The following is a 19,285-nucleotide window of genomic DNA, read 5'->3' on the forward strand; positions in this document are numbered from 1 at the left end:
TGACCTACTTACCTGTAAACACTTTCATAGACTTTGGATGGTTGTTCATATTGGACTGCTTTCTTTATTTCGTGATCTAAAATATCCCATGAGTGGTCAATTCCTGGATTGAAAACGAATATTTGTTCTTCCCTTAACGGCATTTTACATCTATTATACAGTTCAAAAACAAACCATACAAACAGAATTGAAAGGAAGGCAATCATTGTGCATCCTATTGAAGATATGTCATCAGCTTTGAATGTGAAAATATCATAACAGAATAAGTGAACTTTACGTCCTATTAATAGGAGCATATCTGAACTCGGATGATGGCAGAGGTTACTTTGTATTTTAACTGAAAAACTATTTGAATTTAGTACAAGGGCATCTAATACCGATGTGATGCCACTCATCGGTAAAAATCAACACTGTTTTCAGAATGGAACATAGAATATGTTTAATAACGAGATTAGATGCCAAATTCTTTAGTGACTTTCTTACTGTCAGGAGAAATCCAAGGAATTCTCATTCCTATTAGGGAAATGACACAGTTGAATGAAATGCATGCTTGTGCCCATTTTTTATTACTTTATTTATTTATGTTTACTTTCGAATACTTTCGAGTTCAATGTTTCCATGTTGCAATTCCCATTGCAACATGGAAACATTGAACTCGAAACAATTTTTCATCTGATAAGAACATGATTTTTGTACTCGGTTGTTCATTTTACTGCTGATTTATTATTTTCGTTCGTTTTTTTTTTTTTTCAATAAAAGATTATCGCGACGTACTTGATAATATTAGCTGTGTGCTTGTCATTAGTAGCAGAGGCTCGAGCAAGTTTGTCCGGAAACATAATAGTTTATGACTAGAAATTGAAAATGGCCTTTTATGAAAAACTGCCTATTAGTGACACGTGCTTATCAGCATGTTTAAGTGTAATTTTAGTAATTGTTATAAAGTTCTTGTATACTTTTTTAAATCGTAAGACTTACAAAAACCTTCCAAGAGGCCCATGGGGATTACCTTTTGTGGGTTATATGCCTTTTCTCAGTAAGATTCTACATCGAGATTTCGATAAACTCTCGGAAAAATACGGAAAAGTATTCTCGTAAGTATGACCTATTTATATAATACTGTCCAAAACGCATGAAGTATCCGTGCCAATTCTAAGCAAAATAGCACTTTTTTTTTCAAATTTTGTGAAAGTAATGTTTATACAAATCAAGGCATTGCACGAAATTACATTAAAAATCAAATCCATCTTTTTTATTTTTTATTTTGGCTAGATGGATGAAGCAAGAATGCTTTTCATATTTCCCGTTATCTGTAGAAGAAAATGTATGGATGGGATAATATACAGCTTATAGCAGTGATCATGGCAGGAGGGTAGCAGCAATAGCCAAGCCTCAGTTAAAACTTCATTGGCTACAGCATTGCCATCCATTACCCTCCCTGGGATGCCCATTTTAGTCGCCTCGTACGACATGCATGGACTACAGTGGGGCAAGTTTTAAGTAAAGCCCTCTCTAAAAATTAAGACGATCCCCCGGACCACTCCCTATGAGTAGCCGAAAGATCATCCAACTCAGCATTGGTTCCAGTCAGTGACGCCCCCCCCCAACACCATCACCACCACTGATCAGAGCAGCTCATATTCCAGGGAAAAGCATCCACTACGACATGCATGGGCTACAGTGCGGTTATCCCGGCCACCACACGGGGTTAGAATTCATCTACCACTTCATCTCATCATCATCATACGTTTCAAGGATTAGGCCTAGATGACTTCTATGGCCTGTTCCGGCCTTAGAAGTCATCGTTGAATCGTTTAAGAGGACGTCCTGGTTTTCTTTTTCCTAATGGCTTGTACTTTAAGGCTTGTATTGGTAATCTTTCTGTTTTCATTCTTTGAACGTGTTCCATCCATCTATGTTTATATTTTTTAATTTTTTCAATTACTGGTTCTTGGTTTAATTCTTTCATTATATCTTCGTTTCTTTTGTGATCAAATAGGGTATACTTTGCAGTTTTTCTCATAAACTTCATTTCTGCTGTTGTTAATCTTTGTTTGTCTTTTTGTTTTATTGTCCAGATTTCGCTTCCATACATTAAGACCGGTAGGGCTAATGTATTGTATACATTTACCCTGGTTTGTTTTTGAACTAGGTTTGGTTTAAATATAGAGTTAATTACTCCTGTTATTTTTAAATATTTTGCAATTTTTATGTTTATATCTTTTTCATTTTCATAAGTGATCATACATCCTAGGTAGTTAAATGAATTCACCTGTTCTAAGATCTTGTTTGTTATCTAATACTATTTTAGTTCTTGCTGGATCTTGTCCTTTAAAGGCCATAGTTTTTGATTTTTCCGTTGATATTATCATACTATAATCTTTGGATATCTCATTTAGATTTAAAATAGCTTTCTGTAAGTTATCTTCAGAATTTGTAATTATTATTTGATCGTCTGCAAAGAGGAGAGTGTTTAAGTTAACTGTAGGTGAAAGTTTAATTCCTTGATGTAAATGTTTACTCCATTTTATTATTATTTCATTTAAGTAGTTATTAAAAAGAGTTGCTGAGAGGGGACATCCCTGTCGGACCCCTTGGTTTTTCTCTCTTGTGTATGATAGCTCATGATTTAATCTTATTTGTATTGGATTATTTTCATATATACTTGTGACAGCTTTTAGGATATTATTTGGTAGTTGTCGTTCTTTTAATATGTTAAATGATATGTTTCTTTTAACTTTGTCAAATGCTTTTTTCAAAATGCAATATGTGTTTCTAAATTATATTCTCTTCTTTTCTCTATTATTACTTTTAGGCAGAAGGCTGGGTCTATACATGATCGTCCTTTTCTAAATCCATTTTGTACCTCTAGAATAAAGTTTTCGGAATATTTCATTAGTTTGTTATTTAAGATTCTGCTGTATATTTTGTAACATGAATTTAGTATACTGATACCTCTATAGTTTTTAGGGTCATCTCTATTACCTTTCTTAAAGATAGGAATCACAATTGCTTTTTTCCATTCTATTGGGGGGATACCAGTTGAGTAAATTTTATTTCAAAATAATAAGAGTCTTCCTTTGAATCTTGTTCCTGCGTATTTATATAGTTCTGAACCTAGCTTATCTTCTCCAGGTGATTTTCCGCTTCTTGTTTCTTTCAGGCTGATTTCTAATTCTTCTTCAGTTATTTCCTTTTCATTTTCGTTAATTGTTTGCCAGTTGTCTTTTTTAAAATATTTGTCTGTCCACAGTTCTGTGTAGTAATTTAGAAATTCTTCTAATTTCAATTCAGTGTTTAATTTTATGTTTTCTTTGGTATCTGCATTTAGGTGTTTCAAAATCGTATATACATTGGGTCTTATTTTATATAAATCATGTTCTAAATTAGAAACAAATTTATTCCATGATTCCCTATGTCTTTTTCTGACTTCTCTTTTAGCTATGGCTCTTATTCTTTTATATTCTATTTCATCTTCTAATCTTTTACTGCTTAACCATTTGTGATAGGCTTCGTTTTTCGTTTTGATTATTTCTTTGATTGTATCATCCCAGATCTTCAGTTTTCTTTTCCTTTTATTGAATTTTGTGGTCTTTTCTAAGCTTTCATTTGCTGCTGAAATTTATATCGTTTTTATATTAAGCCATTCTATTTCTCTTTCTTCAATTTGTTTTATTTTATCTAGATACTGGTTAATTCTTTGTTCATATAGCGATTGTACATTTGTGTCATTCAATAGTCTAGTTTTATAAACAAATGTTTCAATTTTTCTTTCTGTTCTTGTTACTTGTAGCCATTTAGGTGGTAATCTTAATTTTATTTTAACAAGGAAGTGGTCACTGCTTATTTCATATCCTCTGCGAACTCTAACATCTAGTGAAAATTTTGATGTCTTTTCATTTAATATGAAGTAATCTAATATTGATTTCCATCCTCTTGCTGCCCAAGTGTATTTATGTATGTCCTTATGTTTATAGAAGGAATTCATTAGTTTTAGGTTATTATAAACTACAAAGTCAATCAATTTTTTACCATTTCTGTTTAGAGTGTGTTCTCCATGTATTCCTATATTATTATTAATTTTCGTGTTTCCAATTCTTGCATTTAAGTCTCCTGCTAAAATTATGTAATCATTTTTATTCATTTTATTATATATGTTTTGTAGCTGATTATAAAAATCAATATTATCCTGTTTTCTTCCTTCTTCTGGGGCATATAAACCAATTATTGTTAAATAGCCTCTGTCTATTTTTATTCTAGCTTCTATTATTCTTTCATTCCATAATTTATAATTTTTTAACTCTTTGAAAGGGAGTTATGAATCAAATCATCACTCCTGCTTGTGCTCTTTGGTCTCTGTCGACTCCACTGTATATCACATTAAAATTTTCAGTTCTCATAGTTCCTTTTAATTTCTTTTTTGTTTCAGTGATTACTGCTATTTTAAAATTTCTTTCATTTAATAACTGGTCTAATTCTATTTCTTTATATGCTATTCCTCTTACATTCCAGTTTGCTATGTGTATTATATTTTGTCGTTTCCATTTTCGTTTTCCCTTTTCCATTCCAGGGTCGTTTCCCATAGATTCAATCCGATTATCTTTTTCTGTCAGCTTACAAGTTACCACTTCATCTACTAATATATATTTATATTAGTAGATTAGTTTTATATTAATATAATATATTATATATATTATATTATAATTTAAATATATATTACCACTTCATCTACTAATATATATTTAAATCATAATATAATAAATGTACAATATTAAATATTTTCATTATTTTAAGAAAAAATGCAAATATTTTAAGTTTTTTTTAAAAAAAAAATTACGTATTACATTACTTTTGCCGTAATTATTCATAAGGATATTTTAATTTCAATGAACTACAATGTTAACTTTGAGAATCTGTATCTTGTTTTTCTAAATATGTATTTAGCATACATAGGGAAACTTTTTTTCAGAAAGTATAAATACAAATGTTTACTGTAATCCGTGGTTTTCGTTTTACTTCGGAAACGTGTCGGCATATTACCCGGGTATAATATCGACAGGGTTAAATACTGCCAGGGAAGGTTGAAATAGTTCCAGTAACTAGTAACTCACTTTCAACGGTTCACTTTAGAGCCTCCCCTGACGGTAAACAGCAGGAAACCATTTTTAATATGAATCCTATCCCTATTAAATACCTGTATGATACCGTCGGTGGAGTAATGTTTGGATCATCGTGACTGTTGGAGTAACTCTCCAATAGACTAGCTGATGGTGTCATATCAACGAGCAACTTCAGCTCCCACTTAAAACATTCACATACAGTTCGAATGCTACCTATGCCTTAGGTAGCATTCAAATCCATAGCTCGTTGGTTGAAAAGCGAAGAGCTATTCACTCGGCAAACCAGATCGGTTATTATATATCCTATCATAATGCACGTTTCAAACGAAGAATAAAATTTAATTTAGTCTCTTAAATCTCAAACTATCAGCTTGTTCTTGTTCGTTCAATATCAGAGTTGATTCTTAGCAACAACATTCACCACGGAAAAGTGGGATTGGAAAGAGAATCAGAAAGTACAATCGATTCTCGATATTCCTATTAAGCTACATGAAGGTCTTCTCCCTGTTAATCTAGTTTCGATCTTTTAGAAAATCATCAATTATAGTCATTGAATAAGAATGCCATAAAGAATTTATCTTGATGACATTACAAATTAAACTATTAAAGTAAAAAGGTAATGCATAATGTTGTTAATTTTATAGCCTATCCAAAGAATGTTTGCCATTGCAACGATAAAACGTTTTGAAGGGATCACGTAAATTTTCATTTAGTTTTCTCTTCCTTTCTAGGCTTTATCTTGGACAAAAATACACGGTTGTGGTTGGAGATTATGATACTGCTAAAGAATTATTACATAAATCTGAAGTCTTGTCCAAACCTCCAAACCGACTTTTTAATGTAGTCACAGGTTTAGTTGGTAAGTAGAGAGAAAGAATTTAAAACAAAAACAAAAAAACTTTATAAAATTTTGGTTTAGTAAATTATCCCACTGGTCAGTTTGCAATAATTTATTGTAACTGTGGAAATTTATATATTTCTTAAATGCAACCATCTATGACATTTAATGGTAGAGATTATTTTTTCAGTCCATCTTTCAAGGACTTTATAAAATGAAATATAAAAAATGCAAACAAATTCTGGTAATTCCGATTATCCAGTTTTAAATCTGAAATAACACTCTTGTCTCTTGCTATAATAGATTAATTTGTTCATCGTCTTCTACAACGAATGTGTTGAATATTTTAATGATTTTGACGATTTTGATTTCAACACAAGACAATAATAAAAACAAAAAGTATAAATAGTATACTATGAAGTGTGTGTCCCGTACATGTTACTTGGACAGGCAGGAAGATCTTTTTTTTTTCTTCTCTTAGATGAATGGAGGTTGCAGCTTTAAGGTTTAAATGTGGCATAGAGCATAGATTTATTAAGCCCTCTGGATGTCTTTGATGTGCCCTGAATATACGGGATAGTAATAACAGTTTTGCTATGGTCTTGTATATTAGAGAAAGGAATGTATTTGTAAGAGCATTATCACTGGAAGGTCTATCTCTAGTGTGTTAGTGTTTTAAGGTTACTGTTTGATTGAATGATTGTGTGATTGTGTGTACAAATGTCTTCCAGTACGTTTAGTCTTTCTATAAATAGAAAAAGACAAAGGATAGTTAATTAATTTCCACTGTGTAGTTGATTTTATGATGTTGGATATTTGAAAGCGCTATAATGTATTTAACGTATCTGTACCATGTAGCCAAATAGCAAACACATCACTGCAGATTACAATCACACCACCGGTTGCTTGAGCCCAGCTCTGTTGCGCATTTGATTTTTTTAAGTGTTTTGCGAAGAAATTAGCTAAACTCGGGTACGATGGTCGAACCCATCATTGCCCCATCCATTTATTTTTCTACATTTTCCATTCCATGTTAATTAACTCTCATTTAATGGTATATTAATAAATCAGTGAAGTAATATCGAAACTAATCATTATGTCTGAACTTTTTAGAGTATGGTTTTTAATATACTTTTTAAAGTAAACAGATTTTTTTAAATGAAGAAGCCGTCAATGCATTAAACTGGGGTCATATCTTTGCCCATACACTTGGGTAAATTCGGGAAAAAAAATTCAGTCAATTATCATCATCTTAGTAAAAACCTCAACACGAACTGCCAACATGCATCAAAATAGTTTCCGAAAAACAGCAATCATGAATTTAACCCAGGTTTTACATTAATGTTGCTAATGTAAAGCATTAACAGTTCATTGCCAATTCAACATAGAAATATGCATTACATTAGTATAATGCTGAAAACATTTTGGATAAAAAGTCATGGGGGATAATCTATGGACCACAATCAAGAAGATATACGTTCAAAATCAGTTGCTCTGAGCAGTAATTAATATAAGAACCATTGAATCAGTTACAGAATGGAAAAAAATAAACAGAGTCCTTCAGGGATGCCCAAAGACATCATTCTTATTTGATATCTATTCAGATGAAATAATAAATTAATGGGGGGAAAATGAAACCAGCATTTAACTGGATTACGAAGCATGATATCGTCTTATTTACAGACGATGAAATGACCATCGCAAGAACTGGCGATATCACAGGTTTTAAAGGACTGTCTGCAGTTCCAAGTGAAATCATGATTGAAAATAAAATATATAGAAAATCATTGGCTTACAATGGTTTGGATTTTCTATATCATATATGAAAGTAGTTGCCATTGATATACCAAAATTTCAAACTTATAATGATCAATAATATTTTAAAACCTACCAAATTCATAAATTTATTCGTTCTGCCAAGACCTTATCAATTGTGTGAAAGTGGATGGATATCGACCATGAAAATGGCAGCCAGAAAAAATAAACAAATAAAAATGAGAAATGATGTTGAGATAACAGGCTACACAATCTGAGAAAAAAAAAAGAAACACAGAAATATGTGACACACACGTATTACATGCACAGACAAAAAAATACAACTCCGATTTAGATTAAATATACAAATACTGCATAGTGCTTAAAGCAACAGATTTTGAACGTTTAATTTTCGATTATGATCCATAGCTTATCCTTGCCTCTTATGCTCTGCTACTGGTTAAGAAAAACCTAAGAAAAGGTTGAATGAAAAGATGGGACCGAAACAGGCTTCCAGATGTAGAATCCTTAAAGCATTACTGAAATAAAGAGCTGAAAGGCTTCACTTCGGCGATGTAAAATTATTTAAATTAAGGGGATATTATATCCCACATTATTTCAAAGCCGAATAAGAAAAAACTCAAAGATAGAAATCATCAAAGAGTTTCATGCCGAATATATAGCAAACTATAAAAGTTTCGGCGGATTGTAGCGTAAGCTAAAACACATGATTCAATACTAGGGCAACTCGTAGCAAAGGTGGCTAAAGTTCTGCTCACTATTCTTAGAATTTCCCATAATGTAAAACACATCTCCTAGGAGATGTATAATGTTATGCATTGTGGTGGAAGGTCACTACCCAGACCGGTTTCGACCTTTATTGAGGTCTCATTAGTGACTAGGTAGACACCTAGATAATATTGAGATTATAGTGAAGAGAACTTAAATAATTTTCTATACGAGTTGTCAAAAAGGTGCACCAATAAATTACTCAGTATTATCTAGGTCTACCTATACCTTTGCTACGAGTTGCCCTAGTACTGAACCATGTGTTTTAGCTTACGCTACAATCCGCCGAAACTTTTATAGTTTTCTGTATATTCGGCATGAAACTCTTTGATGATTTCTATCTTTGAGTTTCTTATTCGGCTTTGAAATAATGTGGGATTTAATATCCCCTTAATTCCTTAAAGAATGATATCCAGAGTATATTTTTATTCATGTTAGAAAAAACATAGTTAATGATACTCAATCACCATTACGAAAATGCAGAGTTTGGTGAATCATGTGAAAAAAAAAAAACTATAGTTAGTGCCAATTCCTATTAAGAGAATTATATTTTTAGGAGAGATTAGCAGTTTCGATTGCCGTCAATAAATCACTGATAGACGATGAATTATTTGGTCGTACTCATCTATACGTGAAGCTGTTTGATGCTATTCAGTTGCAAAAAATCAAGAATCGTCAAACTCTTAGTTGGCAGTGTTTGTTTTGTAGTAATTACCTCCAAAAGAAATCTAAGGCTATGAAGTACGTATATTATGTGTTTACTGAGTGTGGTTTCACTTTAAATGAGATTGTGTTTATTTCATTAGGGACAATTATTAGCAACAAATGTGCCGAAGCTTCGACCCCAGTACAACAACAACAACAAAAAAAAGAAATTAGTAATACACAAAATTAATACCTTAAATTAATGTTTCTTGCTGGCTTAATTTTCACTGTAGTGTCTTCGTTTGGTATTGTGGTGAAGCCAAGTTACTGCTAGTGATTTTTCAGTTACTAAAAATATAGGCAAAATTATTTTAATGCTTCCGCTATGGATAAAAATGTTGAGAATAGTATCTACTGTAAAAACAATAGCAATAAGAATAAAATTAATATAGAATTTGTTTTTCCTTATGTAGGAGTTGCATCGTTCAATGGACAAGCCTGGCATGATCAACGTAAGATTTTTAATTACAGTCTGATGAAGTTGACATCCACATTAAATGAGCGTGTTCGAGTAAGTAGTCTATTTAAATAGATTAATGTCCCCCTGCGATTATCTGTAATATGTAATTTTCAAAGAAAAAAAAATGTACGTGTACTATGAGAAAATACAAAATCCATTTTTTTTTTCTTTTTGCGTATGTGATATCAAAATTTTACATTTGTTATAGTTTTAACAAGGTTATTACTTCATCTTTTTCATATCGTTTGTCTAGAATTCTATCAAAAGTGAAGAGAATCTCCAATAAACTCATAGCTTCAGGATTAAACAAAACCAAAGAGAAGTTCCACCATTCATTGAAAATTTCTTCTCTTCTTGAGCTTTGGCTGCATGCGAAAATGTTGTTACCTAAAGGATGTAATCCTGTATTTACCGTTCTTACCTTTAGTTAACGTAAATTCAAATCTCGATCATTCAGTATTTCTCATTTTAAATTTAAGAGGTGAGAAACTAAAGGGTGTTCATCACCAGCCTAGAACAGTTAGTATAGGGATGCAAGAAATCCTGATACTATTAGGAGAAATAAGAGATAGGTGGAAAGTATGAGAAATATGCAAAAATCGACCTGAGTTCTTTTATGTCATCATATAGCCAAAGGCTATCGTTGTTTTTCTTTTTCACCGGTCTCATTAAATCAATAAATAAAATATGTCCGCGCGGTTAGCCTAGTGGCTTTGCGCTTCGCAACCATATGCCTGGGGAAGGAGTGTCCTGGGTTCGATTCCCGTCACCGACGTGAGGAGCTTAAGGATCTTCCTCAGCCATAGCCAAGTTAGCCGGTCTTGGGCGTGGGCAGCAGGGTCCCCCTTAGTTTATCTGGGGTTTTTCATCCCGCAAGCAGGCTAACCGGCCCCGTGAACACACACACGAATCTACAGCCATAAAAATCTACTTAACCCCCCATGAGAGGGCTCCACTCGCTACAATAGGGACGGAGGAGAAAAGGGAGGAAACTCCATATGAATAAATAAATAAATAAATAAAATTAACTAGTAACAACGAGTAACATTACTGACTTAACGGGTGAAGCAAAAGCTTTTCGTATTCCCGGCTATCTTAATTGAGACTGTGAGTAGAAAGAGTTTATGAGCTATATTGCTAGCCCTGAGTGGGCTAGGAGATTAATCCTCAGTGAGGGGGGGGGTTGAGGATGGCTTTAGGTCTTTTGTGCTTAGAATAGTCCATTGCATCATAGTCAGCGGCCAGTTGGATCAGTCTGTTAGGATGCACAGTTGCTTTTGAAAAGAATTTGGTTGCTATAGTCTGCATGAAGGTGTAGATATAGGGGACCTCCGTGTCGCGATGCAGATGGACAGTTCGGATGAACCATGGAGCGCCAAGATCATTCTAAGACACTTGTTCTGAATGCGTTGTAATTTAATGATATTTGAGTTTGAAGTATGGCTCCAGGCCGGTGAGGCATAGGTGAGTATTGGACGAACCATCAGTTTGTATATGAGAAGTTTGATTCTGGTGCTCAGTTTACTGTTTCTGTTTATTAGCGGATAGAGCTGGGCTATGGTTTTTGATGTGTTTGCACAGAGAGTCTTGATATGGGAGTTGAAAGTCAGTTTACTGTCCATTACTACACCGAGACTCTTGATCTCTGTTTTCCACTGAATTTTTGTGTTAAGGAGGAGAATATCTTCTTTGGGAAGCACTGATCTTCTAGAGAATAAGACGGCTACGCTCTTCTGAGGATTCACCTGGGGTCGCCATTTGGCAAAATATTGTTCTATTTGCAGTAGGTTTTCTTGCAGTTTCTTGATGGCTAAGTGAGGCTTTAATGATCTGGCCAATATCGCTGTGTCATCAGCGTAAAGTGCTTTAATTGAAGATAATGGGTTGTGTGGTATATCATGCAGGTATAAGGAGAATAGGATTGGTGCTAGTAAGGACCCTTGTGGAACTCCAGCCAAGATGTGTTTCTGTGAGGACACTACTCCACTTAATCTCACTTGCATGCGTCTATCGCAGAGGTACGTCTTGATGAGTTGAATGATTCCGATTAGAACACCGGATGATATAAGCTTGTATAGCAAGCTATAATGCCAAACCTTGTCAAATGCACTGGCTAAGTCTAGGAAAACAGCCCCAGTGCATTGACGCCAGTTAAAACCTGTAATGATATGTTCCACCAATCTGTGTATTTGTTGTGTGGTACTATGCAACTGTCTGAAGCCAAACTGCTCCTCAGGCAGGATGTTTAACCGGAGTACAGAATCTTGAAGCCTAGTAAGAATTACCTTCTCAGCAATTTTTCCGAGATTAGAGATGAGACTGATTGGTCTGTAATTCTGTGGCAAAGTGGGATCCTTTCCAGGTTTATGAATTGGAACAATGTACGCCAATTTCCAGTAGGAAGGGAAATACTTGTAGTGAAGTATGGAGTTGATTATGTTTGCCAAATGAACAATAGCTTTGCGAGGTAGAAGTTTTATAACTTTGTTGGAGATACAGTCGGGTCCAGGAGCCTTTTTATTTTTGAATTTCTGAATAATAGCATATATTTCAGCAGGTGAGGTGGGTTTAATTTGAGTAGAATGTGTGGGAGCAGACTTGAGCGAATATCTGACATTACGGTGTATCTTGTAGATATGACTAATGGCAAGGTGATCGTATGCGGGTTTGCATTGATTTTCAAGGTGATTAGCTATTGCCTCAGCTTTATCAGCATCAGTGTGGATGAGACCTGAATCTGTTTGCAAAGGGGGAAGAGGTTCATTTTTGTTCTTGATCTTTCGGATAAGATTCCATACAGAGTGGCTGTCAGTGGAGATGGAGGTCAGTTTTTCTTCCCAGAGTTGAGTTCTATGAGCTGCGAGTGCATCTCTCGCTGCAGAGTTTAACCTATTTAAGATCCGTTTATCTTGTGGCGCCCTAGTGTTATGGTATCTTTTTCTAGCCCTATTTTTTCCCTAATCAGATTCATAGTATCTTCAGGCAGGTGGTTGGATTTGTGGGTGGTTGCAGGGGTAGTAACTGCTGCACAGGCTGCTGTAATCTGTTCTGTTAGATTTTTGACAGCTATGTCAATTTCCTCTTTTGATTTAATGATGGGAACAGGACCAATATATTTTGGAAGCACCTTGGAGAGCCTTTCCCAAGGAATAAATGAGTGAGGGGGTGGGAATAATTTTTAAAGATTTCCTAATTTTAACCGTATTGGATTATGATCTGATGATAAATCATTGATTGTCATTAAATTGTATTGGAGTCTGATGTGCTGCAGTATAGCTATGTCCAATACATCAGCCCTGCCATAGGTGTTGTGATGGGTGGGATCAGCATGGCCTATTACGTGAAGGTTGTTGAAATCAGCATAGTTCTGTAGTATCTGTCCATTTTTGTTAGTGGAGTGGCTATTCCAGGTAGAATGCTTGGCATTTAAATCACCTGCCACAATGGTAGGCTCTCCAGTATCAAATATGGCGTTCAAATCAGAAGGTAGTAATGATTTTTGAGGTGGATGGTATGGTGCAAAAATTTTTAATTTGCCTACTGAGCTCGTGAGAATCTCGATGCCAGTGACCTCGAGATTGGAGGTAGGAATGTTTATGGAGTGATGAGAGATAAAATTCTTGATGAAAATTGCCGTGCCTCCACCTCTGTGGGTTGATCTGTCAGTTCTATACGACTGATATCCATAGATTTTGGGACTGTCTGCTGGTCTTAGATGCGTTTCATTTATTAGTAGAAGATCTGGCCGATGTCTGTGGGCAAAATTTTGGAGTTCTAGGATCTTATTTCTTAAGCCGTTTGCATTCCAGGCTATTATCTCTAGGGCTTCTGGTTTTAATTTTTTACCGTTCATTAGTGAGCGCTGAAATGATGACTTGAGTGTCTTTTAGAAATCTGTTAATAGAACTTTGTGAAGGATTAGATCTGCTGAAATCTAATAGCATATTTGCCAGGGACGCGGTTATGATAGCTGTCAAATTTGGGCGTGATGGTGACTGTTCTAGAGATGTCTGTTTAGGGCGGGTTACACATCCGCATATGTCCTGGACTGCCAATTTAGAGTCGTTTTTGGAGGGACCTCAGTTTTCAGCAGATGGGCTTCTGAGTCTTTATTCTGAACTTTAGGAGGCTGTGAAGTAGCCGCAGATGTAGGTGAACTGATGGAAGGAGAGAATGTTCCCTCTTCAGATTTCCTGTTACGTGGATTGTACAAGCATCCTCTGTAGTTGGATGTGATAGGACCGCCACAATTGGCACATTTGGCCGGGGTAGATTTTGGTTTAGAACAGGTGTTCGTTGGGTGACCAACCCCACACTTCAAACATTTAAATTCGGCCCTACACATTTTCTGGGCATGCCCAAACTTTTGACATCTATGGCATTGCCCAGTAGAAGCTCTCTTCCTTAACGGGTCTACCGAGATTTTCAATCCACAGATGGTTGTCAAGTCATATATGTGTTTATAGGTTTGACTGATCTCGATCAGCACTAATGGCATTGGAGTCTTGTCCCTCCTGGTCATCCTGCTGACCTTGATTGGTGGTAAATCACTTGAGTGCAGGTCTGTAATGATTTCGTCGGTGGAGACATCCTCAGGTACACCTCTAATCACTACCTTGAGATTTTTTTCAGAACCAAGTGAAAAAGTATGGTACTGAATTCCTCTGGAATTTAATTCTGTTGTTAACCTACGATAGTCTGTGACAGTTTTAGGGTGAATTTTGACACCATCTGTGATATTCTTAGCGTTGTTATATGAAATCTTTAAGTTGTTCATTATGTTCTTTAGTATCATCCATTTGTTCTTCTCACGCAGAATAATCGGGGGGATCTTTTCCCTTGCGGAGGTAAGTGAGTCTGGGGCAGAGCCATCTTCTTCCATGACATCTATAATTGGTGATTCGGAGGTCGCAGTTTTGCGCTTTTTGCTTGCGCGAACCTCCTGAAAATCAGTGTGGTCAGTACGGGAATGATCTTCAGCCGGTGTTGTTTTTTCAGTAGCGTTGTCTTGGAGTAGTTCAAGAAGTTGAGCGTCGTCCGTATCAACTTCTTGAATTTCATTAACTACTACCTTACCTGGCCATTTTGTGTGTAGCAGATTTCCAATATGCTTAAAAATAGCCAGGAGCTGTTTGAAGGTGAGTTCCTCGTACGGTAGATCTGCGGTTGGACCCACATTTTGTTCTGGAGAACAGGACATGCTTTCCATTTCCACCGTATTGTGATAATAGATAGTTTCTAAAACAATAACTGATGCAATGAAACAATGGCGATGCTGATGGCAGTAAGCCTAGCGTATCGCCGTTGTTTCGAAATAAGGTTAACTTACCTACTGAATTAGTTTTTATGAGCCTATTCAAGAACCAAACCGGTTGACTATACCAGTAGGACTATTCACTGCCAGTAAAAATATTTGTTGAGTTCATTAGATCACATTTTATATCAAATATCAGAATCGCGAATCATATGTATGAGCACTAGGCAAAACGCCATAAATTATTCCACCATATTCCATGTTCAAATGTTTTCATAAATAAAATTAACTTGTTATACTTAATTAGTATTATTATGATATGAAACATTTAAAGGTGTATTTAATATTTAAGAATTTTTTAAATATTTCCCTTAAAAGATAAAAAATGTTAAACAAATATAAGTTGTGATATTCTTAGTAACAAAGAAATATTAAGTGCACTGGTAAATCTTGTAAGAATGGTATGAGTCTTGACGTGGTTTAATTTTAAAATATCAAACGTCAAATCATTTAATAAATTATTTAATTTCTTTCAATATAGGGGATTGTTTCATTGGGACATTATCTATATGTGGAAATTATACTGAATGAATTGTGGACGCCAACATCTTAAATCAATGATACTCACATTCAAAAAAAAAAAAAAAAAAAACTTATATGCTGTCCAATTATGTCACTCTGAATACTTTTGTATTATTGTTAGAAGTACAATAATCCTCTTTTTTTATGTACTGTATATGGTATATTACTTTAAGAAGTTCTTTTGCACCTGTTTTTTCTTGCAGGATGAAATATCAGCTTTGACGGAAAAGATTGCAGAATACAATGGTCAACCCCTTGACTTTCAAGCATATTTGTCCCAAACTATGAATAACATTGTTTGGTACTCAATATGTGGAGAGAGGTTCAACTATAACGATCCAAAACGATCGTTTCTTGATGAAGGTATTTCATCAATGACAAAAATATGCATTCAGGGAAGTCCTCTTGGTTTCATGCCCATGCTCTTAAAGCTCTCCAATCTCTTTAAGATTGGTGCGCCGACACAGTTTGATCCATGTGTTGTACAACTTAACAAAGAGCTTTGGTATGTATAAATGAGCTATTTAATAATTAATTCAATTATACAAATATTCAGTTCAATAATGTAAAACATATTGCTTTAATATAACCCTAAAAGTAATAAACATTCTCACTTCACCATTATGAATATAATGGTATAGTAATCAATATTTTAGTGCATTCTGCTTAGAAAAGTATCTTTCTTAACAAATTATGCATAAGATTTCCTTACCAAATTAACACAATGTCAATATTATTAGTTTTAACATTTTTATTATCTTCTTAAATATCTTTTATAAAGGAACCAACTTAAGGCACTTAAAGCTACAGCATTTGAAGCAGCCAGTAAATTTCTGGAACAGTTCTTAAACGAAGCCGGACACAGAACTATTACCAACGAAATTAAATTATCCAACGGTTGGTATTCTTGAAATTGAAATTCTGTTTTTTTTTCTTTATAAGAAATAAAAGATTATTTGTCGGAATTTATAGTTATGAAATGACTTAATTGATCACTTCACAGACTGAGTTTATTACGTTCATTGTATCAAATTTCTCCCCTTGAAATGAAAGCAAATTATATTTGTTTTTACTCATGTTTCTTATATATAAATATATATATAATATATAATATATAATACCGACGAAAGTCCTTATAAGGACTGGCTTAAAGGGGCGAAGCTAGAATGCTTTTCATATTCCCCGTTATCTGTAGAGGACAGTGTAGGATAAGGTGTTATTGAGCAATTAAAGCTCTGATCATGGTAGGAGGGTAACAGCAATAGCCAAGCCTCAGTCAGAACTTCATTGGCTACAGCATTGCCATCCATTACCCTTCAAGGGTATTGGATTGAATGAATCAATCACCGCATCTCACGGTCGATTGATTCAGCTGAGATAAAATAACTTTACCACATCCTACCGACGAAAGTGCTAATGAACAGAGAAGCTATATTTTGCTATATAAATCACAAAATGGTGCATTTTGTGATTTATACTCCAGTGCATACTCCAGATTAAAATGTTCGTAATCCTCTTTAATTTATTTTATTTCGAATTGATTTTTAATTTAATTTAATATATTTAAATTTTTTATTTTAAGATTGAACATTTTTAATTTTTTTTAATATTCAGTTCTCATTTTTAAATTTCACAACTAAGTCTTTATTTTTTATCTTTATCAACTTTCTCTTTTTTAATGACCAATTTTTGTTTTAACTTTTAACAACCAGATTTTAGCGTTTTATATTTTTTTAACTTTAAAAACGACTCCGAAAAGCATTTATAAATTCAACTAGCTAGTTCTATAGAACCGAAACTAGATAACTACTGATTATATTTCTGATTATTTTTTGCGCTTATGTAAGCGAAAACATACAATAGAAACGTTTTGTGATAAATTTATGAGACATAAGTTTATAAATCATTCTGATTAAAATGCCTTATAAGCGAAAAAAAAAGAACTAGCATTAATAACATTTTTAGAATAAGAGAGATAAAAGGGAAATGAAGAGCTATTGTAAAAATAACCAGTAAAGTGAAATTTAAAAATAAAATTATAGCCATTTAAAATTATAATTAAATTAGAGTAATTCAAAGGCTAATAATTTAATATTATTTTCAGAATACTTAACTGTGTCCAACGCACAAGCTTTGTTATTGGGCGGAACAGACACTACCGTTTCATATATATCCTGGACCATTATGTTTCTATCTACAAGGCTCGACGTCCAGGAAAGAATTCTAAAGGAGATACACGATGTGGTAGGCAAAAATCGAGAAGTGAATTTTGCAGACCGCAAAGACATGCCCTTTACTCATGCCACTCAATTGGAAGTATTACGAATGACCCCAGTAGTTCCGACAGGAGGTTTCAGATAGTGAGTACTATTTTATAAATAAAATAAAATAAAAAACAAATAAAATATAAACCAAATATAAACGAATAAAATATAAATCACTTATATTATATTAGAAAACTTCTTCTATTAGGTTGTTCTTGTTAAAAACGGCACGTAGACCTAAAAATAAACTGTACTAAACATAAACTCCACATTTCGTTACTTTAAAAGTTTCAATATTACGAAACTTGATTTTATCTTTTAACGAGATAAAGCCTTTATTCTATATAATAATATCAGTAATTTAATTTAAAAATGTAAGAGTTTTTCAATATTTTTTTTACGAAATGTAAAATGTACTGTTGTTTCCTACAGCACTTTTCATGATATCACTTCCTGCGGTTATGACATTCCAAAGGACACAACAATTATCATTAATATTTGGAAAATACTTCATGATACGGAATATTGGGAAAAGCCATATGAATTTCACCCAGAAAGGTTTCTAAGTACTGACGGTAAAGCAGTAGAGAAAAATACACATTTCATCCCTTTCACACAAGGTATGTTTCTAATATAATTTTATATATTTATTTTAATTAGGAATGAATTACAAAAATAAAAAAATAAATGAAAATATTCCAGTTTGGCATAACATAAGCCTGCCAAAAGCAGTTCTAATATAATTAAGGTTAATATTAATGCAGTTTTTGTTTTAAGCAATACGCCTCATTGTGACGTCATTATGACGAAAAAGGATGAACTGATGTTTCGAATTTTTTATCAAACTGGATAAAGTTGACCACCAATCAGATTTATGAAAATTAATAAAACTGAGAAACGTATTCAGTCGATTTTAATAAATTGATCGAGTGACGTATTGAAAAATATTCTCCGTAGAATTTCATCTAATTATACGATAATCAAATTTTTTGTGAAACATACTTTTTTTGAATATTTTATGAAATACAGTTTGCATTACTTTCTTCAGGTAAGAGAAAGTGTCCTGGTGAAAATGTCGCAAATATCGTCGTGTTTTTGTTTCTGACATCCATCGTTAAAATGTTTGAAATTCGAGTGCCGGAAGGGACACAACCAGATTTCGAGGATGCTGACATGGACCTTACATATAAACCAACACCGTTCAAATTATGTTTTATTCCAAGAGAAAAATGCATGTAATACAAGAAATAAAGTAATTATTAGAACATAATCATGAGAATATGCAAATGTATCCAACTGTATTGAAATAAAGGTGTGATTTCATATTGCCAATTGTGCAAATATCGATAGTTACATATTTGTTTTTACACTAGTTATTAAATCACACGTTGTTTTCATTTATAATAACTTTTAAACCAATTATTTGCATATATAAATGTACATAAAAATAATCCGTAATGATTATATTTTGTGTATTTTTTTTGTTGACTTCATTTTCTACATCCTCATTCGGCTATT

At 33.7% G+C, this 19,285-nt stretch overlaps 1 protein-coding gene across 1 annotated transcript; it reads left to right on the forward strand.

Moving 5' to 3' along the window:
* The first annotated feature begins 852 nt into the window (after positions 1–852).
* On the forward strand, positions 853–19,006 carry LOC150101544 (vitamin D 25-hydroxylase-like). Its single transcript, XM_090400834.1, has 8 exons — positions 853–1,094; positions 5,852–5,979; positions 9,621–9,718; positions 15,707–16,008; positions 16,285–16,400; positions 17,608–17,863; positions 18,200–18,387; positions 18,816–19,006. The coding sequence occupies exons 1-8, from the start codon at positions 865–867 to the stop codon at positions 19,004–19,006; spliced, it is 1,509 nt and encodes a 502-aa protein (XP_090256960.1). The 5' UTR covers positions 853–864.
* The last annotated feature ends 279 nt before the right edge of the window (positions 19,007–19,285 follow it).

This window comes from Typopeltis vanoorti, chromosome 11, assembly GCF_054136105.1.
Source record: "Typopeltis vanoorti isolate ZY-2024b chromosome 11, IOZ_Tvanoo_1.0, whole genome shotgun sequence".
Classification (NCBI taxonomy): domain Eukaryota; kingdom Metazoa; phylum Arthropoda; class Arachnida; order Uropygi; family Thelyphonidae; genus Typopeltis; species Typopeltis vanoorti.